Source organism: Meriones unguiculatus, chromosome 2 (genome assembly GCF_030254825.1).
Source record: "Meriones unguiculatus strain TT.TT164.6M chromosome 2, Bangor_MerUng_6.1, whole genome shotgun sequence".
Classification (NCBI taxonomy): domain Eukaryota; kingdom Metazoa; phylum Chordata; class Mammalia; order Rodentia; family Muridae; genus Meriones; species Meriones unguiculatus.
Window position 1 is genome coordinate 132969371 of NC_083350.1, and position 26217 is coordinate 132995587.

The following is a 26217-nucleotide window of genomic DNA, read 5'->3' on the forward strand; positions in this document are numbered from 1 at the left end:
ATAACCAAAATTGTGCCTTGAGCCCTGGATGAGCAAGAATGGGCCTGTCATTGCACAGATAACCCAGCTACTATAAACTATGACAAAGTTTATAGATTTCTCCCCAGTGGACCAATAATGAGCTAATAATATCATCACAGCACTGACCATGTTCCATTGTAACACTTTAATTGTCACTTTCCTTTTCATAGATGGAGATTCTCAAGAATAAGGACAGTTTCTTGTTTACTGTATCTGTCCCCAGATTTCTAGCTAGGAGACACCAAAAAGTCTGATGAAATAATTTAATTCTGGTGATTACTTAACATGTATATTTTGAGCATTTTACATATTTATCTCACCTAATATGCAAACTCACTCAGTATAAAATGTACTGTCACATTTTTTTTTAATAGAAAAGAGAAACCAGGATGGACAAATTCATTTATTCAATGTCCATGATCTTTACCAAGAAGAGTCAGATTTGGCAAAGCACATAACTGAAGTAGTTTTAATTCCAATAATTTGTATTTATGAACTTCTAACAGCATTCCAACAAGTACTGAACTGGAACTCTAGCTTAACAAACTTAAAAGCTTCCAACAGAAGCAAACACAGCAAACCTCCTGTTAAACGGCTCATCTGGAACTCGTAATAACTTACAACTTCATCAATAAGGAAACGGCAAATATATTTCCTCCTCACTCTGTGACAGTAGTATTGCTTTAACAATCAGGTTAGAGATACTTGCCTGAGGTTGTTTTCTAAGAAAGAAGCAGTTTATTTTAGGTGTTAAACACTTGTCCACCTATCCTGAAAACTTAAATTCTGTGTATCATGTAATGTAACAATATGAACATTAATCAGCTGAAATGTTTGATGCTGGTAAAGACATTATTCTGAAATCAATTTTTAAAATAGGGGAGGGGGAAGAGAAGGACAATTTTATAACCCATGTGACCTGCAACCATGTGCTTCCTAGTCTCCATCTCCATTCCCTCCTTGTTAATAGTTTTTGATATTGCCTGGCCTGATAGGTGAAGAACAGAGGTGTTTCATCAATTGGGATTTTTTTTTGTCCCCTAGAGGTTTAAGTACATTTTCTGCTCTTATAACAGAATGTCACTGTCCTGATGCTTAATCCGATAAATGATAAATTAGCTCACAGTTTTCTAAGCAGCCCACAAACGGTTTCATCTGCTCAGGCCTTCCTCATGGAGTCTTAGCAGAGTAAAGATCATCAAAAAGCCAGACAGTAGATGAAGCAGGATGCAAAGAATTATGAGACACCGAGCTAACTATTATAGCAAAGCCTCAGTACTAACCCGGTCACTGAAGGAAGGTAGGAATCTTCTAGTAAGCATAGACTCTCCTATCCTAATCAGCTCTTAACCTTGTCATGTCCAGGCACAATTGTTTTATTTCGCTTCCTACACCCTTTCTTCAAATATCTTTTCTCCTTCTCAAGGTCCCTGTTTTTAGTTCATTATCCATGTTTGCAATATCTCCTCATAACTATAGATACATAAAAATAGGAGCTAGGGTGTACAAATGACACAGGGTATAATTTGTTTATTTTTTGAAGCTAATATGCTTCACATGGTATGATATTTTCAGTTCCATCTATATCCCTGAAAATTTCACTTTTCTTTGTGTATGATTAAAATTGTATTATGCAAACATACCACATTTTCATTATCTACCCCCAAAGCCTCCGTACACTTTGATAGGATCTTAAAAGTATTTTTCTTGATTTGAATCAATGTTAATCAGTTATATGTTTCATCTATAAAATATATTGGATTTAGAAAAACATTTAAAGCAACAGTAATCAGAAGAACTCTAATGGTTGTTGCATGTGCAATTTAAAATTCTCTAGAGGTTACATGAAATTAAGTTTTAAAAAACAGTACATGGAGCTATTTCATTATACTCAATTCAGGACTATCATTTAAACATTAGTCAATACAGAATTTTCAGTGTGTTGTTTTCAGTGCATCATCTTTATTTAATAGCAAGTCTTCAATCCATTTTTGTATTCTTCTTTCACCAGCTACTTCTGGACACAGTATGCTTAAAATTGTTAATGGATGTTGCTGTTAGTGGCTACCATGTTGAATGGCATAGATATAGACATTCAGGTCTTATCATCAAGCAAATTTCATATTGACCAGCTAACAGAGATATTTACAAAGAAAATATCTTTTTTTCCTCATGAGCAAACTAATGAGTTAAGATTTCACTTTTATTGTAGTACTAAACTCTGTACAGACATCTTATACTGTAGCAGGGAGAAGCCAGACATTTCAAAATAAATTTTTCTTAATCTTTGCTTCAAGTGAATGTAAGAAAATATTTAAATCTGAAATGACACTCTTTCAAAATTTTATCTATTTCTGTATTTTTTTTTAAAAAGCAGGTTAAAATTTACCTGCAGCTCTGATTTTCTTGCCTGCACCTCATAAACACTGTTGTTACCCACATGTGTTGTGAGGAGTGATGGTGTGACGGGCATACAATGCCAAGGTCTGATGTTGTGACCGCTTGCATTGCTGAGGACAGTGGCATTACTGATGTTTGGGGCTGAGGTCTGATGCAGTGCTGAGGAATGAAAGTAGGACTCTATGTGTACTAGGCAATTACCCTATTCCCTAAGCTACATCCCTCACCCTAAATTCTTTAACAGTCACAGAAGTTAAACATTCCTGGCCACAGGATGCTACTTATAGATAGGTTTAGAACCTTGTGGAAAACTAGCACATCCTTGATTTAATTGCTTAGCACTTTAGTCAAAGCATAGCAAATCTCATCTTGTCAAAAGAACTTGCAGATGCCCTTCGAGAGCTAAAGGCTCACTTCTCAGAACTAAAGATAGGGCAAAGATTAGTATTTTCCTCATGGAGATGGTAGTGTCTGTTAGAAATGTTGACAGATCATTAACTGAAGTAACAAACATGTACTGTTACACGGGTCATTCATCATCCTCAAGCAAGAATTCGGGTTCTAGTTTCTGTTGTGACCTTCAGTCTCCAAGTGTGTTTGTTTAATCAAGGGTACATAAGTAAAATAATTTAATGTCTTTGAAAAGACAGTGTGGACACAATAAGCTACATATATTATATGGGAGGGTAAATTATATATGACTGACCTCACAAACTCAACTCAAATGCACATATGTTAAAACAACTCTTTTCATACACTTATTGTCCGTTTTCCTATTTATGGTCTCATAACAGAGGTACACATTAGAAAAACTCAGGTACTGAGCTTACAAGTCCCATACACCAAGATCTCCAAGGCCCTTTAACAAACGTTTTTTAACGTGTCAGTTATTACCCAGTTACAAACAAGCTTAAACTACAAGAAAGCTTAAAGTTCTATTCTCTTCTAGCAGCCAAGGGTCAGTTGAGATAGGGATGAGATCATTTATGAATGGCAACATCTCTGCTTATTCTAAGGGATTAAACTAAAACAAGAAACTAGAAGCCAGAGATAATGTCACAAAACTCAGCAGACTGCCCCTTCAGATGGGTGAAGTAATATAGAAGAGTGGGCACAATCGTGAACAATTACTTCATACTTGAACCTCTGACATCGATTAGAAAAAGGTGGTAGAATTCAGGTCCCCCTATTTGAGAGATGCCATCTCTCCTGTCATAGTAACCTCTTAAAATAAAATAAAAAGATGCCGAATGATATTATGCTGACACAGAAGAAGCAAATGGGGAGTTGGTAGAGATACGAGTGACAGAGAAACACCAAAGAGTGCTGGCAGCCTCATGCACGCATTCTCATTAGAGCCTCCAGGAAGAACAGCTTACTAACACCTGATGGCAAACATTGGTCCTGCAGAGCTATGAGAAAATGGATTCCTCTGGTTTTAAGCCACTGGGTTTATGGTAAGTTGTTATAAAAAGCCAAAGGAATTAACAGATTTCAATTTATGCCTTACATATAATAGCTAAAAAATTTTATAACATAATCAAATTGATCATTATGAAATTTTGAATTACTGATTTAGAGAAAGTTAAATTTATTTGGACATTTTAAATATAGCTTAATCCTGTAATATTGAAATTTTCCCAAGGTGAGGCATTTTAACACCTCTGGAGATGTCTAAGACCAAAAATAGTATTGCTTATTTTTCTAGGTATACTTATAAATAAGTCATAGTAAAAAATAATGGTCATGTCTAATAATTAAACAATTACAACAATATGCTTGAATAAAATTCCTAGAACACATTTTTTTTTTCTGACTTAAAGGTAGAATTACTATCCTAAGGACAAGGTTACAATGCTGGTGCACTCTGACACCATGACAATTTCATGACCTCCAAGAAGCCTACCATTTAATGGATGAGTAGTTTACACCTATGGCAACACTAGCCAAGGGAAAAATTTATACCCTGCAGGATAATATATGAAACCTTGAAATTTTAGAATGATACTGCACTACTGTAATGGAGGCACAATTTAAATCTTATAAATTCTTCTGTTTTGAAAGTCTCTATTTAGTACTTTCAGCCAGGGTTGATGCAGTTTCAGAAGTCATGAAAAGCCAACCTTTGAACAAAAAGTAGCTACTTTAAAAAACTAAAATAGAGCTCAGGTTCTAAGATCAGCAATTCATGAACAGGACCCCATGAACCTGGAAAGCATTTGCAAGCTGAAAGTAAGTGTCAATAAAACAAAACTACAGCCTACAGGTAGAGACAAGATCTTCATAGTAATGTGAAGAAGGACTGCCTCTGACATAATCTGATTGGCCTGCTCTTTGATCACCTCCCCCTGGGAGGGAGCAGCCTTACCAGGCCATAGTAGAGGACAATGCAACCACTTTTGATGTGAACTGATAGACTAAGATCAGAAAGGAGAGGAGAACCTCCCCTATCAGTGGACTTGGGGAGTGGCATGCATGCAGAGGGAGGAGGGAGGGTGGGATCAAGAGGGGAGGAGGGAGGGGCTTATGGGGGATGCAGAATGAATAAAGTGTAATTGATGAAAAATTAAAAAAATAATAAAAAAAGATCTTCACTAAATTCTATATCTGACAGAGGACTAATATCCAAAATGCATAAGGAACCCAAGAAATTAAACAAAAACAAACAAATTAATCTAATTAAAAAATGAGGTACAGAGGTAAACCTCAGCAGAAGAATCTCTAATGGCTGACAAAGCACTCAAAAGACACTCTCAAACTTCTACATCCATTCCTGCGCGGAGGGACATCTGGGTTGTTTTCAGATTCTGGCTATTACAAATAAAGCTGCTACAAACATGGTTGAACAAATGTCCTTATTGTATACTTGGGCATCTTTTGGGTATATGCCTGGGAGTGGTATAGCTGGATCTTGAGGTAGCACTATGCCTAATTGTCTGAGAAAGCGCCAGATTGATTTCCAAAGTGGTTGTAGAAGCTTATATTCCCACCAGATATGGAGCAGAGTTCCCCTTTGTGCTGTCACTTCAGTGTTTGATCTTAGCCATTCTGATGGGTGTAAGGTGGTATCTCAGGGTCGTTTTGACTTGCATTTCCTGAATGATTAAGGATGTTTCTTAAAGTGTTTCTCTGCCACTTGATATTCCTCTGTCGAGAATTCTCTTTTAACTCTGACCCCATTTTTTCCCCATTGGCTAGCAAAAAAAAAAAAAGTATTCAAAATTCAAATTATTTAGTTTTGAAATACTAAACATTGGAATTTAGTTCTTTTTTAATGAGTTAATTAATTTTATTAACTAATTTATTTATTCACTTTGTATCCCAGCTGTAGCCCTTTCCCTTATCTCCTCCCACTCCTACTCTCTGTCCCTCTACTTCTCCCATGCCCCGCCCTCAGTCCACAGATAGAGATGGTCCTTCTCCCCTTCCATCTGACCCTAGCCTATCAGGTCTCATCAGGACTGTCTGTGTCATCTTCCTTTGTGGCCTGGTAAGGCTGCTCTCCCCTCAGGATACCAGTTTTCTATCAGATAACTGTTTGGCAAAGGCTTCCTCCTACTCTGTGTTTGTTTCCATTTTGTAACAGTATTTTTTGCTAAGCATGAGCTTTTAACATTAATGAAATGTTGCCTCTAAATTTATCCTTCATATATTTTGCTTCTTTGGTCTCCAAAATCTGGTTATGACAGCCAATGTTACCTAGATTTCTTGATCCTCTTATATAAGGTGTTCTAAAAAAAAATTACAGTTTTGTATTTTAAACTTAGGTGTGCTAACCAGTTTGAGTTCTTCTTGGTTAAATGTAAAATGTTTGACACTAGAGTTGTTCTTTCTTTATATTTGCTCAAAATATTACTATATTCTTGCATTATTTGTTTAAAGTGCCATATTTTTACATTTCTCCACTCAGTTATCTTGGCTCCATTGAAAACTGAGAGGGACACAGATATGAGCTGGTATCTACTGTCATTTTTTTTGGTAGAAATTGTTTTTAAGGAAAATAATGAATTATGGGACAAGAGTTATCATTAAAAGAAATCTAGGGCTGGCAAGGTAGTTCAAGGCACTGCTGCCAAGCCTGATGACCTGAGTCAATCACTGGGACTCACGTATTGAAAGAAGAGAACTGACTCTTGCAAAATATTCTCTGTCCTCTGTATTTATAATGTGGCACATGGGCACGTCCACAATGCTACCCCCTACTAACACACACACACACACACACAAAGAGAGAGACAGAGACAGAGAAATAAACAGAGACAGAGAGACAAGGAGAGAGACAGAGAGAGAAAAATAACTTAAGGTTTTAGAATAAGTCTATTGATTTTTATATTACACTTTTATTTTTACAAAATATGTGGTCCTTCTGTATCCTGCTTAGAATGCTATAGACTGTGAGGCTATAGAGGCAACGATTATCATACATCTTAGAAAGATAAAACTGAGTATCAAATAATTCAGTGGTTTCAAGAATGCAGTCCATTTGTAAGTTAAGGAACAGTATATGTTTGTGCTGTACGCATGTGTGTAACATAGGTTTTATGTTCTTGTGAGAGGTGTGGCCTTCAAGTTCATAGGAAAGAACTTCTTTTGGAGCTAAGCTAGCCAGAATGGATTTGTGCAAGTTCAGAAGACCATTTCAAGCTAAGCCAAGACAAGATAATTTTCACGTGCATTCTTGAAAGCAGGAAAATAGCAGTGTAAATGTCAAGATGCTTCTGCCTTGAGCCAGAGTAAACAGAGGAAGCAATCCATTAAAAATGCTTCTCAAACATGTAAGTTTCCCACTTTTCTCTGGGACATGTTAGCTCTAGCTTCTATTCAGGCACGGAAGGAGTGACATGTAGGAAACCCATGGCCCAGACACTGCCCCATGCTCCAGCTGCACGCTCATGGTAAATACTTGATTTTAAGAATTTTAACTGCCATTCGATATTCCTCTGTCGAGAATTCTCTGTTTAGCTCTGTTCCCCATTTTTTAATTGGATTACTTGGATTGCTGCTTTTCAGCTTCTTTAGTTCTTTGTATATAATGGATATTAGTCCTCTGTCAGATAAAGGGTTAGTGAAGATTCTTTCCCAATCTGTAGGCAGTCGTTTTGTTTTGATGATGGTATCCTTTGCTTTACTAGCCATCAGGGAAATGCAAATCAAAACGACCCTGAGATTTCACCTTACACCATCAGAATGGCCAAGATGAAAAACTCAAGCGATAACACATGCTGGAGAGGTTGTGGAGAAAGGGGAACCCTCCTCCACTGCTGGTGGGAATGTAAACTGGTACAACCACTCTGGAAAGCTATCTGGCGCTTTCTAAGACAAATAGGAATAGTGCTTCCTCCAGACCCAGCTATACCACTGCTAGGTATATACCCAAAGTTTGTCCAAGTACACAAAAAGGACACTTGCTCAACCATGTTTATAGCAGCTCTATTTGTAATAGCCAGAACCTGGAAACAACCCAGATGTCCATCAACGGTGGAATGGGTACAGAAATTGTGGTATTTTTATACAATGGAATACTACTCAGCAATCAAAAAGGAGGAAATCATGAAATTTGCAGGCAAATGGTGGGATCTAGAAAAGATCATTCTGAGTGAAATATCCCAGAAGGAGAAAGACAAACATGGGATATACTCACTTATATAGACCTATAAGATATGATAAACATAATGAAATCTATACACCTAAAAAAGATAATCAATTGAGCGGACATGGGGTAAGATGATCAATCCTCATTTAGAAAGACAGATGGGATGTGCATTGTACGTATGACAGGAGTCTACTGAGCGCATCTGAAAGACTCTAACTAGCAGTGTTTTCAAAGCAAATACTCATGACTAAACCTTTGGCAGAGTACAGGGAATCATAAGAAAGAAGGGGAGTTAGTCTGATGGGGAAAGGATAGGAGCTCCACAAGGACCAAATATATCTGGGCACAGGGTCTTTTCTGAGACTGACATTCAACCAAGGACCATGTATGGATATAACCTAGAACCTCCACTCAGAGGTAGCCTGTGGTAGCTCAGTAACCAATTGGTTTCCCAAAGTGAGAGGAACAGGGACTATTTCTAACAGGAACTCAATGACTGGCTCTTTGGTCTCCCCACCCCCGAAGGGAGGAGCAGTCCTGTTAGGCCACAGAGGAGGGCTTTGCAGCCAGTCCTGAAGATACCTGATAAAACAGGATCAGATGAATGGGGAGGAGGTCCCCCCTATCAGTGGACTTGGAAAGGAGCACGGTGGAGATGAGGGAGGGAGGGAGGGACTGGGAGGGAATGAGGGATCGGGACACGGCTGGGATACAGAGTTAATAAAATGTAACTGATAAAAAAAATAAAATAAAAAGCATGTAACTTCAGATTCAGACTATGCAAAAAAAAAAGAATTTTAACAATTTTGATGTATAGAAAACTAGTCCCCACAACATTTCTAAATTACTGTTATCTCATTATAAAGCTTGCATGGAGTTTTAATTACTGCTAGTTCATAAGTAATAATAGAACCTATTGTTTGGTATTTGATTGGGATAATGACTTCTTTGGGTTATGCTTTTTCTTTTAGTGGGATATGGATGGTCTGGATGGAAGTAAAAAAATCCCATCATTCTTTCTCTTGTGATTAATTCTATCAGCTTTGCTTCTGTTTCCTTTAGATTAGGAAAAATAACTACTGATTCATAAGTATAGTATTTTTGCAGCAATGTTCAATAAACTAGAAACGAAGAGAACAATTCAAAGAATCAACAAAACCAATAGCTGGTTCTTTGAGAAAAATAACAAGGTAGAAAAACTCTTAGTCAAAGTAACTAGAAGGCAGAGAACACTATCCAAATCAACAAAATCAGAAATGAAAAAGGCGACCTAACAACAGACATTGAAGAAACCCAAAGAATCATGAGATCTTACTTAAAAAGCCTATACGCCACAAAATTTGAAAATATAAACGAAACGAAAAATTTTCTTGATAGATTTCACTAACAAAGGTGAATCAAGATCCAGGAAATAAATAGTCCAATATCCACTAAATAAACAGAAACAGTCATCAAGTATCCTATCCCCCTCCACCCCCCCAAAAAAAATCCAAAAACAAAACCTAGGTCCAGATGGTTTAAGCACAGAAATCTACCAGACTTTGGAAGAACTAACACCAATACTCTTAAAATTGTTCCACAATATAGAAACAGAAGCCACATTATCAAACTGATTCTATGGAGCCACCATCATCTTGATACCTAAACCTCGCAAAGATCCAACAAAGAAAGAGAATTTCAGACCAATTTTCCTATGAACATTACGCAAAACCCGCAATAAAATACTCACAAAACAAATCCAAGAACACATCAAAGATATCATCTACTATGGCCAAGTAGGTTTCATTCCAGGTATGCAGAGGTAGTTCAATATATGAAAATCCATCAATGTAATCTACATGGTCATCTCCTTAGATGCTGTAAAAGCATTTGATAAATCCAACACCCATTCATGTTTAAAGTCTTGGAGAGATAGGGATACAAGGCATATACCTAAACATAGTAAAGGCAATATGTAGTAAGCCTATAGCTAACATCAAAGTAAATGGTGACCAAAAGTTTTATAAGCTAGCAACTTGCTATCTTTGAGAAGTTGCTTTGAAAGTTAAAAGAAAAATTTATGAGAACAATTTGTCGTTTGTAGACCTGCTACAATTTAAAATGATTTTCTTATGGTTTTGTGCATTCAATGCATGCCTAAGGACTGGAGCTTAATAGGACTCAGAGCAAGTATTGTTTTACCTTTCTGTGCTACTTTTAAACTACAGAGCAAAAATACTACATAAAAAAGAGCTTATAGACAGGTGGTTGGAGCTCAATAGTAGATGGTTCTCTATCACATGAAAAGCCTTATACTTGATTCACAGTGCTTAAAAATAAAATGTTTGCGTGTGTGTGTGTGTGTGTGTGTGTGTGTGTGCATGCTTGTGTGGGGGTGTGTTTCCAAGCATGCTTGCACAATCACACAGTTCTTCCACTGTAGCATGGAAGAAATAAATACAACACGGTTTCTGTGAAAGGCTGTTGAAGAGAAACATGTACAGAAGTACAGCTTAATTCTTATCTGTCATTGCTAAGGAATTTAAAATGAGAGTGTAAAGATTTATATACATACTCAGTTTTGACTATGGGATGATATTCACTCTGTATCTGAATTGTGAAATATTTGTGTGTTTCTGCTGACTTAGTCTATAAAACACGCATCACTGTCTTCTTGATGAAAACCAAACATCTCAACAATATTCCCATATTTTTTAGGAAACTTTCTGCTTTAGTATCAGGAAAACTACTGTAATAATGGGGAGTTACCCAACACCCTAATCTATGGCATAACCACGTTAAAGTTCATACTCCCAGCTTTAACTGTAGACCATGCTGCTCTGCTAAGAAGCACTTTTGATGAAGGGATGTTTAGCACTTCAATAGCACAAACAGCAGTGAGTGTGTGTGTGTGTGTGTGTGTGTGTGTCCATCCATCCATCTGTTTGTGTGTCTCTATGCTGAGGAATGTCGTGCTAGGGTTCAGAAGCTAATATAGTATCACTGAAAAATTAGGCTGCTGTATATGTGTGTGTGTGTGTGTATTTCATTCATCATCACTGATTGTCTATGTACAACATGCAGCAATTGTGCTCAACTTCGAGACCACAATAGGGAACATAAAGAGTCATCCACAGTGATAGCTGACTTGATGTATTATCTACAATAAAAGCATCTGTTTCCATTTTCTTTTATCTGTCTTTTGCAATAGGCTTTATTAAGTCCCAATGTTTGAGGTACAGCGCAAAAAAGGCAATGTTTTCTTTTTCTTAGCAGCCAGCATTAGACAATTTAGTTTCTTTCTGTGAGTAACAGACTAGGGAGCCTGTGTGCACTTGTCTCAGATTGGTTGTGTCTTTCTGTTTCAAGTGAGAAAAACAATATGGTCAGATTTGCCAATGGAGATACACTGTCTTTATTAGTGTACAATCATGATCTCTCTTGTATACTATATGATTATTTTTCCAAAAAAATTTAAGCTTACATATGCCTTTATATGTTAATATTAGGACTAGAAATAATCAGAACATTTGTGCCAAAATAACAGAAATGTGTAGATGGCAGCAAGCTGTGCATGTTTCATCTGGAAGCCTATTAGCAATCCAATTATTTACTCTTATTTCCTTTATAATAAAGAGGAAACTTGTTGTGAAGCAAAGATGGGCTTGGAATGTGTTTTTTTTTCTTTTTCTTTTTTTTTTCACAAAAAACCATTCTGTTTTCTATGAGAAAATATGGCATATATTTGACTTGAGCTGTCCCCAGTTTGTTCAGAAATTAATAATAATGTTAGCTAGAAATTTGTGTTCATACAGTCTAATATTGCTTGAAATTACTCATATGCTTCTAAATTTTAGCTTGTCTTTTAGTGAACTATGTCCTCTCACAGCTACGATCACAGACATCTGCAAGGTTCTGACTCTGTCTCTGGTGTTGCAAAATATTTATTCTCTATTGTTCTGAATCTATAAAATTATCTTACCAAAAACATGGCCTTTTTCTTTCATATTTCCATAAATACTAAACTGAATTACAAGGGAAGCAACTTGTGTTTCCTAGAGTTGGATGCCTTTTTACAAAAATGCCTTGTAATATGAAAGGGGTCACAAATGAAAGAGCAAGAATTGAGCCATAGGTCATGAGGCCTGAAAGCCATTGAATAAGTCATTCAAGGAACATTCACTCACCTTGTATGTCATTTTTTTTTCTTTGACCAACCAGTTAAGATAGACCAGGATTCAGTAAGTATTTCTAGAAACATGAATTAATTTTTCTATTGCTTTAAGATACATTATTGAGAACTATCTTCATAACAGTAGAAAAAATTAGAAAGTTCAAGTTATTTGCAAAAGATTTGTTATGTCTGTCTTCTTTATTTTATCTCTTGTTTACTCTTTTCCCTTATTTTCATTTATTTAATTATTTTACAGCCTCATTCCAGCCCCCTCTCTCCTCACATCCCAGTTCAACCCTCAAACCTTCTTCTCCCATCTCCCTTCTCCTTCTCAGAGAAGGGAAGGCCCTTAGGGGGTACCAACCCACCCTGGCACATCAAGTGTCAGCAGGACTAAGTGTGTCCCGTCTTGCTGGACAAGGCATCCCCGATAGCAAAAAGAGATCCAAAGGCAGGCATCAGCATAAGAGATGGCTATATTCAATATGCAGCATATTTTAGCATTTTCATGTGTAAGTTTCAGATAAGTTACTGTCATATGAAGACAATTAAGAACAGTGGTCACACTTAGTATTTTCTTAATATCTTCTAAGGTACATTCTGTTTCTTTATTCAGAATCAAACAAAAGCACTTGTCTGTTGCTTAATTCTTATGACCATTAAGTACCCATGAATCACTGAGCTCATGAAGAAAATATGTATGACAATAACTCAGATATTGTGAAGAGCAAAGTTAATCTGAACACCATATACTAAAATATGTAGCAAGTACAACATATTGATACAATAAACACAGGAAAACATTGAACCAGTAGATTTGACTCTGCAAAGCAGATGTTTGTTTCTATACCTACATGAGTATAATTCTTAGTTCAGATGAAAGCTTACATGAGCTATCTTTGCTGAGGAAGGGTCACAAATGACCTTTCCTTTCCCTTTGTCCACTTGCAGCATTTCTGAGCTTAATAACTAGTCTTAGATATGCTGACTGTTTAACCTATTCCTCAGAGTCAAATACCCCATGCTTATGCTAATAAAAATGCAGTCTATTAAATTGGGATTGGGAGGGAATGAGGGAGGGACTAAGCTGGGATACGAAGCAAATGAAATGTAATTAATGTATAAAAATAAAAATTTAATAAAAAAGTTATAGTCATGTACAGAGAGTAGTAACTTAGAAATTTAGAACGACAGCAAAGAAGAGGAAAATATCTATACCACACTGTGTAATGAAATGTATATATAATTTACAATTTGGCATATAATTAACATAATCCTTGAACTACTAAATTGTGTGTAGAAACACCTTAGTATTTCTTCAGTCTTCACCATATGAAAAACCACAATCTAGCCCCATCAGTACAACGTAGGTGAGCAAACTGGAAGACAAGCTACCTTCCAAAGTACAAATAAATCCTTTGTGCATGTGTCTAAGCTTACTAAATACATAAAATCATGTTATTATAGCTTACTGAAATAAAAACATCACACAGCTACTTAACGAAGCCAGTCAAGCACTTTCCTAGGTCCAATATCTTAAAAGTGCAAGTGTAAAATCCTAGGTGGACCTTCAGAAGGCCATTTAAATTAAGTTGATGCTCACCGAATTGTACAGATTTGATGCTAGCCTCAGTAGAGTTAATGTGTGTATGTATTGCATATCTCTGATCTATGTGGATATTTCATGGAATCACAGATGATTAGAAAGAATGGAAAATAACCCTTTCCACAAACATGGTGTGCTCTAAGTGTTCTTTGAGAAATTCCATGCATCTCCTGCTCCCTGCCCACTACATGCCTGTACTGCTGTCCCTTCTTGAGCCTTCCAAATTATTCTGTTTACTTTTAAATGCTTTGATGATATCTATGAACTATCTCTTTCCTTACACTGCTCTCTTCTGTCTTCAAGCAACTGGGGTTTGGCTCTTGCTACAAAAATGCAATATATTTTTATTGAAATTCCTATTGAGACTTGCTTGATGGTATGTAACGTACTCATCCAGTGCAAAGTTATCCTATTATTAAAAGGAGATCTTTGGATCAGAAAAATTAAAAATTTCCACAAAGATACTAAGGGTGATAAAGCACATAAGTAATAATAAAACTTAATTCATAATAAAACTTATTTTTATATCAAATCTGTGATCAGTTTTGTAGGTCATACCTACAGAAGTGAAAAAAAAACAACAACAACAAATTTTAAATAGCCAGGAAAGACAATTAGCATATCTTTAATATCATATACAAAAGATATTTATACTTTGTATTGTAACATCAATGCCTACAGTTTGAATAACTTTTTTTCTTTTTACATTTTTTCTAGTTGTCATTTTAACCATATTTTCTTATCTATGAGGTAAAACTGTCTTCCTCTGATTCACAAAACTTGTACTACCCATTCCCTTCAGCAAATTCTGAATGTTTGTCATTTGTCAGACCTGCCAGGCACAGAGAGGAATTAGGCACACAGAGTTCCAGCACAGCCTGTGTACTTTGTCCTCTGGAAATAAAGAATGAATGGACAAGGACCAAGTAAGTATGTCATTACAAGTGGTAAAAATTGATTCATCAGAAATAAAGAATTTTTTTTTTCTTTTAAGGTGGCCAAATTGATTTGGTGTAGGAATAGAGGATGAAATTAGAAATTAGGAAGTATAGTAGAGGCCACTGAGAGAAATTAGATGTTATTAACAACAGTTTAAAAATCTGATTATAAGTAGATAGTAGGTATTTCATCAAATACCATTCTATCTATCTTCACATCTTTTACAACTGTGTTATTGAATTATTGAAATAAAGTAAGAGATTATTTTTTTTATTTTAAAGTTAAGGAGAAAAAGGAAACAAAGATGCAAGCACAAAGGAGAGGCAAGCAAAAACATGTAAGGTAGGCAGGCTAAAAATTACAATTTTGAGTTCAAAATTTATACTGGCTGTTTGGAAATTGAGTTAGAATAGGTGTTATCTCTCTCCCTCTTTCTTTCTTCTTTCTTTAGAATGTCTCTGTTTTTGCTCCAGAGCCCCCAACTAATTATATGAGGTCAAATTGATTATCAAGGCACATGTCCTTTACTGAAGTCAACTGGCTATAGATATAAATCATATATAATGTGCCTCTATAGCAACATAGAACTGAGTGTTTGGCCATGTGACTAAACCACATAATTATATTAGTTTAACAAATAAATTAACCATCATAGAGATATTTTGCTGGAAAAGAAAATAAATCAAAGCTGTGTTTCAACATCTGCCTTGATACCCTATGCTGAGACTCATAGCCAAACTTTGGGCGGAGTGCAGGGAATCTTATGAAAGAAGTAGGAGATAGTAAGACCTGGAAAGGACAGGAGCTCCACAAGGAGAGCAACAGATCCAAAAAGTTTGGGCACAGGGGTCTTTTCTGAGACTGATACTCCAGCCAAGGACCACTCATGGGCATGGCTTGGAACCCTTGCACAGAGGTAGCCTATGGCAGTTCAGTGTCCAATGGCCTCCATAGTAATGGAGCAGAGGCTTTCTTTGACATGGACTGATTGGCCTGCTATTTGATCATTTCCCCTTGAGTGGGGAGCAGCCTTACCTGGTCACAGAAGAAGACAATGCAACCACTCCTGATGAGACCTGATAGACTAGGATCAGAGGAAAGTGGAGGAAGACCTTCCTTTTCAGTGGACTGGGAGAGGGACATGGGTGGGGAAGTTGGAGGGTGGGATTGGGAAGGGAGGAGGGAGGGAGCTACAGCTGGGATACAAAGTGAATAAACTCTAATTAATAAAAATAATTTAAAAAATTGTGTTTCTAATAATTTGGAAATGTAATCTACAAAGTTAGTGCTGGATTGGATCCCTGAGTCAAAATATAGGGTAATTTAACAGTAAACAGGCTTTCCATAGAGAGTGTATTTTAAAAGGTATAATGTACACAGAAATAATACGTTTTAAGAAGGGATTTTCCTCATTTCAGCTCAGATTTTCTGATTGCCAAGGTGAAATCTCTATTGTTAAGGACATGAAATGGGTACATAGAATTGAGAAAAAATTTTGTTTGTATCTGTTGATTATTTTTGGCTACTTCCAATATAGTCAAAAATTCACCTTACAATCCAGAAATAATCACATTCTAATGGTAACTGAATCCTTGTTCCGTTGTGTGAAATTGCATGGCGATGGCCAAACACTTTGGGGAGATTTTCAAAATATTCGGGATAAAAAATACACTTTCCTGTTGATATTCATAGTAGGTCCCATTTTCTAATCAAAGCTTATATGTGCTTCAACAGGGAATCTAGAATAAATTTTAATTTAGAAAAAATTTATACAGAATCATTCAAAATATAATAAAATGTAAGGCAGTTAAGTATACGTATTGCTTGATTCCTTGTTTCCCAAGCCTCTCTCCTTATCTATACTATAATATCAAATAAAAAAAAGTTTGACAAAAAAGAAAATAAGTGTTTTATTTATTTATTTTTACTTTATATATTCTATTTACATCCCGATCATAGGCCTCCCTCCCTCCGCTCCTCCTAGTGCCACTCTCCCATCCTCTTCATTCTATTCCCTCGATACTTCTCTTCAGGAAAGGGAAGATGGCCCACCAACTCACCCCAGCACATCAAGTCTCATCAGAACTGAGCTGATCCTCAATCACTGAGACCAGGCGAGGAAGTCCCATTAGGGAAGGAATCAAAAATCAGGCAAGAAAGTCATGTTATAAATAGCAATTGCTCAACTTACTGGATAGACCACCAATATGAAGATCAAGCTGTCCATCACATATGTGTAAGGGTCTAGGTCCAGGCCATGCATGCTCTTTTGTTGGTGCTTCCATCGCTGTAGGCTCCATGGGCCTACCTGAATTGACCCTGCAGATTTCCTTGTAGTATTCTTGTGCCCTCCAGGTCCCTCTATGTCACTCCCCTCACCCTTCCATTCTGAGTTTCTTCTGATGCTTGACTGCAAGGCTGAGCATCTGATTTGACTAGCTATTGGGTGGGGACTCTCAGGAAACCACTATTGTGCTATTGCTGCAACTTCCAATTTTCTGAGAAAGCACCAGATTAATTTCCAAATCCCTCTCTCCACATTCTCACCAGCATTTGCTGTCATGTGAGTTTTTTATCTTAGCCGTTCTGATTGGTGTAGGATGGAATCTCAGTAGTTCTGATTTGCATTTCCCTGATGATGGAAAATGAGGGCCTTGAACATTTCTTTAAGTGCTTCTCTGCCATTAGAGAATTCTTTTTTTTTGTGAATTCTTTGTGTAGCTCTGTACCCCATATCTTAAATTGAATTATTTTGTTTGCTGTTTAATTTCTTGAGTTTTTTATATATTTTGACTATTAGCTCTCTGTCAGATGTAGGGTTGGTGAAGATCTTTTCCCAATCTGTAGGCTGTCATTTAATTCTATTGACAGTATCCTTTGCCTTACAGAAGCTATTCAGTTTCATGAGCTCCCATTTATAAATTGTTGATCTTAGAGCCTAAGCTGTTGGTGTTCTGTTCAGGAAGCTGTCTCCTGTGCCAATGAATTTAAGGCTCTTTCCCACTTTCTCCTCTAGCAGATTTAGTGTTTCTGGTTTTATGTTGAGGTCTTTGATCCACTTATACTTGAGTTTTCTGCCGGGAGACAAATATAGATCTATTTGTGCTTTTCCACTTGTGGACATCCAGTTATAGTAGCACCATTTTTTTGACAATGCTTTTATTTTTCTATTGTATGATTTTGGCTTCTTTGTCAAAAATCAAGTGTCTATAGATATGTGGGATTATTTCTGGGTCTTTGATTCAATTCCACTGATCCACAGTCTCTTTTTATGCCAGTACTATGCAGCTTTTATTACTGTTGCTTTATAGTAAAGCTTGAGATCAGGGACGGTGATACCTCTAGATTATCTTTTGTTGTACAGGATTGTTTTAGCTATTCTGAGTTTTTTTGTTTCTCCATAGAAATTGAGAATTTTTCTTATAAGGTCTGTAAAGAATTGGGTTCATATTTTGATGTGGATTGCAGTGAATCTGTAGAATGGTTTGGTAAAATGGCCATCTGTACTAAGTTGATCCTACTGATCCATGAACATGGGAGATCCTTCCAGCTTCAGATATCTTCTTCAATTTCTTTCTTCACACACTTGAAGTTCTCATCATACAGGTTTTTTACTTGCTTGCTTAGAGTTAAGCAAAGATACTTTATGTTTTTTGTGGCTATTGTGAAGGGTGTTGTTTCTGCAATTTCTTTCTTAGTCCTTTTGTCATTTGTATACAGTGGGTAATTGACTTATTTGAGTTAATTTTGTTTCTAGGCACTTTGCTGAAGGTGTTTATCAACTGAACGAGCTCATTAGTAGAATTTTTGGGGTCGCTCATGTATACAATCATATCATCTGCAAATACTGACACTGATTTCTTTCTTTCCAATTTATATCCACTTGATCTCCTTTAGTTGTCTTATTGCTCTAGCTAGGACTTCAAGTACTATGTTGAAGATATACAGAGAGAGTAGGGGATAAGCCTTGCCTTATCCCTGAATTTAGTGGAATTACTTTGAGTTTCTCTCTGTTTAATTTGACATTGGCTATAGGATTTCTGTATATTACCTTTATGGTGTTTAGGCTGAGCATTTTTCTTTTTTATAGTTTCTGATACTATCTTTTTAACATTATTATTATTTATTTATTTATTACGATGTATTTATTTTTATATCTGTACTGCTGCCCCCGCCATCATCTCCTCCCAGTCCTAACCACCCTCCCTCTTCTACCCCTATGTCCTTTCCATAGCCCCTGATAGGGGAGGTCCTCCTCCCTTTCAATCTGACCCTAGTCTATCAGTTCTCATCAGGACAGGTTGCATCTTCTTCCTCTGTAGCCTGACAAGGCTACATCTTCCAGGGGGAGGTGATCAAAGAGCCAGGTACTGAAGTCATAGCAGAGACAGCCCCTGCTCCCTTTACTAGGGAGCCCACTTGGAGACTGATCTGTCATAGGCTACATCTGAGCAGGGGTTCTAGGTTGTCTCCATGCATGGTCCTTGGTTGGAGTATCAGTCTCTGATACCCCTGGGCACATATTTTTTGGTTCTGTTGGTCTGAAAGGCTCCACTCAAAATGGAATTGAAGCAAATGTGTTGGTATTTTGATGGGAATTGCATTGAATCTGCAGATTGCTTTTGGCAGGATGGCCATTTTCACTATGTTAATCTTACCAATCCATGAGCATGGGAGATCTTTCCATCTTCTGATATTTTCTTTAATTTCTTTCTTCAGAGACTTGGAAGTTTTTTTTTTTTTTTAATTTCATTTTATTTTATTAATTACACTTAATTTACTTTGTATCCCCCAATAAGCCCTCCCTCTTCCCCTCTGGGTCTCACCCTTCCTCCACCTTCTTCACACATACCCCTCCCCAAGTCCACTGATAAGGGAGTTTGAAGTTTTTTTCATACAAGTCTTTCACATCCTTGGTTAGAGTCACACCAAGGTACTTTTTGTTACTTGTGGCTATTATGAAGGGTGTTGTTTCCATTCTTTCTCGGCCCATTTGCCTTTTTTATACAGGAGAGCTTCAGAATTTTTTGAGTTAATTTTGTATTTGTATACAGCCACTTTGCTGAAGGTGTTTATCAGCTGAAGGAGTTCTCTGGTAAACTTTTGTGGTCACTCATATCAACAAATGGTGCTGGTCTAACTGGATGTCTACATATAGAAAATGCAAATAGACTTCTATTTATCACCCTGCACAAATGTAACGTCCAAGTGGATGAAAGATCTCAACATAAAACTAGACATACTAAATCTGTTAGAAGAAAAGGTAATGAAGAGCCTTGACCTCACTGGTACAGGCAAAAACTTCCTGTATAGAATACCAACAGCACAGGCTCTAAGATCGACAATCAATAAATGAGACCTCACGAAAATGAAAATCTTCTGTATCACAAAGGACACTGTCATCAGAACAAAATGACAACCTACAGACTGGGAAAGGATCTTCACCAACCTTACATCTGACAGAGGGCTAACATTCAGAATATATAAGGAATGCAAGAATTTTAACAGCAACAAATCAAGGAATCCAACTAAAAATGGGGTACAGAGCTAAACAGAGAATTCTCAATAGAGGAATATTGAATGGCAGAGAAACACTTAAAAAAAATGCTCAGTGTCCCCAGTCATCAGAAAAGACATACCAAAATGTCCCTGAGATTTCACTTAACACCCATCAGAATGGCTAAGATCAAAAATTCAAGTGACAATACATGCTGGAAAGGATGTGGAGAAAGGGGAACCCTCCTGCATTGCTGGTGGGAATGTAAACATGTTCAACCACTTTTGAAATCAATTTGGCGTTTTCTCAGAAAATTAGGAATAGTGCTACCTCAAGATCAGCTATACCATTCCTATGCATATATCCAAAATATGCTCAAGTATAAAACAAGGCCATTTGCTCAACCTTGTTTGTAACAGCTTTATTTGTAATATCCAGAACAACCCAGATGTTCCTCAATTGAGGAATGGATACAGAAATTGTGGTACTTTTACAGAAATTAAAAACAAGGAAATCATGAAATTTGCAGGCAAATGGTGGGATCTAGAAAAGATCATACTGAGTGAGGTATCCCAGAAGCAGAAAGACACACATGGTATATACTCACTTATAAGTGGGTAATAGACCTATAAGACAGCATAAACATATTAAAATCTGTACATCTAAAGAAGCTAAACAAGAAGGAGGACCCAGGGTAAGATGATCAATCCTCACTTAGAAAGACAAATGGGATGGACATTCGAAGTAGGAGAAAACATGAAACAGGACAGGAGCCTACCATAGAGGGCCTCTGAAAGTCTCTACCCAGCAGTGTATCAAAGCAGTTGCTGAGACTCATAACCAAACCTTGTGCAGAGTGCAGGGAATCATATGAAAGAAGGGGGAATTAGTAAGATCTGGAGAGGACAGAAGCTCCACAAGGACCAAATATATCTGGCCCCATAGGTCTTTTCTGAGACTGATTCTCCAACCAAGGACCATGCATGGAGATAACTTAGAACCCCTTCACAGATGTAGCCTATGGTAGCTCAGTGTCCATTGGGTTACCTAGTAAGGGGTACAGGCACTGTCTCTGACATGAAAAATTGGCAAAAGAGTTGAAGCCAAATCTCCCTTTAGAAAACACAGGTGAGAAATCAGCAGAGCATAAGATGGTCAAGGATACATATCATCAGGGAATTACAAATTCAAAGACTAGACACCAGCATGAGCCTTTCAGCAAGATTATTCCAGGGCACCAAGAGCGAACGCAGGTGAGGATGAGAATGACAGAAGTATCATGATATTCACTGATGGACATGTAAGATGGTACAGACACTTTGTAGGACAGTGTCTTACACAGCTACAACTTAGATTTACAATGTGCCAAGCATCTAGCCTAACAAAAGGCATGCTAAGCATGTAGTTCATTAACAACTATAGCGAAAGCTTAGTAAATGCTAAAACGTTGAAGCCTAGCCTTTCAGTCCTAAAGTCTATTATATGAACTAATATATTATAATAACATTCAGACTTATATTACTTGGATAGAGGGTATGCAGGAATAATTTCGAGACTAGAAAAATAACTCTTATTGGTCACAAGAACAGACAAAAGTTTGCTTTACTTCTACAACTACAGAATGAAGTAAATTGCATCCATAAAAACTATTGAAAGGATAAGACAAAGCATATTAGATAAGCATGCGAGCTACACATGGTATATACATATGGCGATGTTGACATATGGCAATGTCAACAAGAAAATGCATTCTTCTTGTAGAAACAGGCCTTTTCTTTTGTTAATTTATTCAGTTTACATCCTGATCATAGACCCCTTCCTCATCTTCTTCTGGTCTCGCTTTCCCTTTTTCTCCCCCCCCATTCTCATCCCCTAGTCATCAGAGAAGGGGAGCTCTCTTCCCTTACCAACTGACCCCAGAATATCAAGTCTCGTAAGGACTTCCTGCATCCTCTTACTCTGTGGCCTAGCAAGGCCACCTTGCCTGGGGGAAGTGATCGAACAGCAGGCAATAGAGTTCATCAGAGAAGGCCCCTGCTCCCTTTACTAGGTGACCTACATAGAGACTGAGCTGCCTATCAGCTTCATCAGAGCAAGGGGCCTGGGTCCTCTCCATGGATGTTCAGTCCTTGTTTGTTGTGTGAGTCTCTGCAGGGCTCATTGGGCCCAGATTTGTTGGCACTGTTGGTCTTCTTGTGGAACTCTTGTACTCTCTGCATCCCATAGATGTCCTCTGAAAAACTCCACCCAGAAGAGGATCAAAGCAGATCCTGAGACTCATAGCCAAACTTTGGGCTGAGCACAGGGAGTCTTATGGAAGAGTGTTGGATAGAAAGACTCAGAGAGGACAGGAGAAAGGTAAATGGGTTCCCAAACATGATTTACCTTCTCTGATAAAGATATTTTTAATAAATCTGTCAGTAATGTGGTTGGATTATCTTTAAGAAGTTATTTATACATTCTGTCTTTACATTTTATCTAATCACCTTGTTTTATCTTCTTTCTAATCCTGCACTAGACTACTATCAAGAAAAATGCTTTTTACTTGAAGTGCCTGCTAAATTTCATGGGCTTAGAAAATACATGGAACACATATTCTGCCTTCAAGTACGTGAGAAATTACATAAACAGTATACAATATTTTCTACATCTTATGATCCAGACTTAAAATGTTAAAAGAAATAACATAAAAACTTAATCTGCATGTTAATTTCAGTTTAAAATTCATAAAGCTAAAGTATCAATTACCAAAAGAGGAAAAATGCTTTATGAAAAGTTTCCATCTGTTATCTCTTTTAATAGATTCAGAAATTAAGATGCGGGTTGATGAGGTCACTAAGTTTGCTGCCAAATATCGCTCAGATCTCATGTTCATTTAATAGTCAAGGCTTGTGCTCACAACCCTTTCTTTAATATGTACAGAGACAGATCAGCTGGAGCAAAGGCTGTCACAGGTCGTCTTTGAGGACTAGCAATTTTAGAAACTTTTCCTCAAATGTAACTAAATTTTTCATACTTTTGTATTAATTATTGATTCCTTGCTTTAAATACTGATTTTACATAGTATATTGGTAAGTCTAGTCATGTACTCCAGAAGAATCAGATCCCATTATAGATGATTGTGAGCTACCACTACATGGTTGCTGGGAATTAAACTCAGGACTGCTGAAGGAGCAGCTGGTGCCCTTAACCAGTGAGCCATGGCTCCAGCCCCAGAAAGTCTAGTCATGAAATGATACAGTAGATGCAAGGAAGCTGGGGAGAAGTAAGGCAGTAGGTCAGTTCAGCCTAGTACTTTTGCATAAGGGGGTCGTGAATTTTGCACTTTACAAATATCATATACATATGCAGAAAATATATGGACATGCATACATAAGATATATGTACATATGAATGTACATATTAAATTGCCATTCTCATATACATTATATAAATAAGATTACACAGAAATGTATATTTTCTCTGCAGTAGAAGAACAATCAATTATTTAAAATATTTAAAATATTCAAAATTGTTTAACTTCTACCTTCTCTTTATATTCTAAACAAGACCATATTCTACTTGTTTTAAGAACTGAGCCCTGGTCATACTGTTGCCTCTGCAAAAGCATCATGCACATATTCTCTCCAAACAAACTGCCCTCCTCTCTTACTTGTTTCAAGAGCCACTGAAATTTCACTATATCAGAATATTAGATGTAATTAATATTGCCATAAATTATTGCTTATAGAACTAATATCAACATTCTAGACATATTCTTATTTTAAAAAAATCAGCCTGGCCCATCTCTTGGCACTCAAGAAAGCATATTTATCCTCATATAAGCTTTGAGGAAACTAGATTTTCCAGTGATGATATCATATTGAAATCAATATAACACATGTTGTCATGTCATTTATTCCATATTTATTCATTTGAGCTTTGCTTTGGATAATAATGATTATTTTATTTTTGTTTCTTAAAAATGTATTATTCACATATACACATATGTTTGGGTCAAACCTATTACCTATCTTTTTCTCTTTAATGCTTCTCCTATCCTCTCCCCCTTTCCCAGTCAATCATGTTTGCTCATTCTACTTGCATATACTCTTGTCCTGACTTTCTCACTCTTCTTAACTATCCTAAGATAGAGCTTCTTTTATATAGTGTTAGAGTCTTTAACATATTCCGGAAGTAAGGGAAAGGCGTAACTGTGAAGGTATATTTCCTACCTATAAAAACCTGGTGGCACCCGCTGCGTCAGGAAGCCCTTCTCCAGGTCTTGTAGGATGTCATTCAGCATTCGGACACGGCTGGGTGCTCTCTCCTTTGGGTCATTAGCAGGTCTCATCTCATCTGACTGGAAGAGTTCAGCACTCTCCCTCAGCTGTGATGCCATGGCAAGCAGGTGAGGGACAGCGGGCTCATCACCTGGCGAAGATAAATGAGCTCATCTCAGGAGAGATTGTATCAAGGGAGCGAAACAAACATTTCATCATTTTGACTCTAGTTTATAAATCAGACAGACCCCTGATGAGAGAATGGCGTTCCATCAATAATTCTGTCAGTTACCTCCCCAAACAAAGGTTTATATGCTTCAATTAAACTGATAACATCTTTTTTTCTTCTAAACATACTGTTGACACTTGTATTTATAATCTTTTCCATTAAGTTCATGGCTACTCATGATAACAGAGGGTAAGTACCAATGGTGGGAATTATTATATTACATACACTATATTGTGTCACACATTCTTACTTTATTTAATATTTATAAAATGTTATTAATTGCATCATTTACAATTCATCAAAACTTGCTTGTTTTATGGAAGGTGAAGACTTAATTATGGCTCACAAATAAAGTCACAAGTCATCAAGCAAGTAATGAAGTTGAATTGGAACCTTGAACTTTCTGGCTCAATAGTATAGACTCACCATAGTATACCTTCTCTTGAATAAAAAATGTAAAAGATAAAGTCATGGTGGCCTTTGAATTAAAAGAAAATGTGAAGGATAAAGTCACGACGGTGCATGTCTGCTTTGCCAGCATATGTGAGATGGAAGCAAAAGGACTCTGAACTCAAGATCATTCGTGGCTTCTAAGAGAGGAAGATCCAGCTAAGGCCATATCAGGGCCAGTCAAGGGAAATAAAAAATAGATAGATAAACAAATAAATAAGAAAAAAGAAAGAAAGAAAATAAAAGAATGTCTCTTATAAAAGGATGTGATATACGAGACTACATGGCTTGGGACTCTATTTTCTTTAATAGACCTTTTTCACAGTGCATATTTGATATATACAACACTGAGCTTTCACCTAACAGCCACCAAAATGGCTAAAATAAAAAACTCAAATGACAACATATGCTAAAGATGTTGTGGAGAAAGGGGAACCCTCCTCCATTGCTGGTGGGAATATAAACTGGTACAACCACTTTGGAAGTCAATCTGGTGCCGTCTCAGACAATTAGGAATAGCGCTTCCTCAAGACCCAGCTCTACCACTCCTAGGCATATACCCAAAATTTGCTCAAGTACACAACAAGGACATTTGATCAACCATGTTTGTAGCAGCTTTATTTGTAATAGCCAGAACCTGGAAACAACCCAGATGTCCATCAACGGAGGAATGGACACAAAAATTGTGGTATTTTTACACAATGGAATACTACTCAGCAATCAAAAATGAGGAAATCATGAAATTTGCAGACAAACAGTGGGACCTAGAAAAAAATCATTCTGAGTGAAGTATCCCAGAAGGAGAAAGACAAACATGGTATATACTCACTTATATAGACCTATAAGACATGATAAACATAATGAAATCTATACACCTAAAGAAGATAAACAAGAAAGAGGACACTGGGTAAGATGATCAGTCCTCACTTAGAAAGAGAAATGGGATGTGCATTGGACGTAGGGGAAAACAAGTAACAGGACAGGAGCCTACCACAGAGGGCCTCTGAAAGACTCTCCCTAGCAGTGTATCAAAGCAGATACTAAGACCCATAACCAAACCTTCGGCA

The 26217-nt window shown here is 37.0% G+C and overlaps 1 protein-coding gene across 3 annotated transcripts in view; it reads right to left on the reverse strand.

Moving 5' to 3' along the window:
- Positions 1-26217, reverse strand: part of Naaladl2 (N-acetylated alpha-linked acidic dipeptidase like 2) — a 1327651-nt gene that overhangs the window by 17214 nt on the left and 1284220 nt on the right. For all 3 annotated transcript variants that reach the window (XM_060378133.1, XM_060378134.1, XM_060378132.1), the window contains one exon: positions 24424-24622. In XM_060378133.1, coding sequence (XP_060234116.1) covers positions 24424-24622 — 199 coding nt within the window. The remainder of the gene's footprint in view (positions 1-24423; positions 24623-26217) is intronic.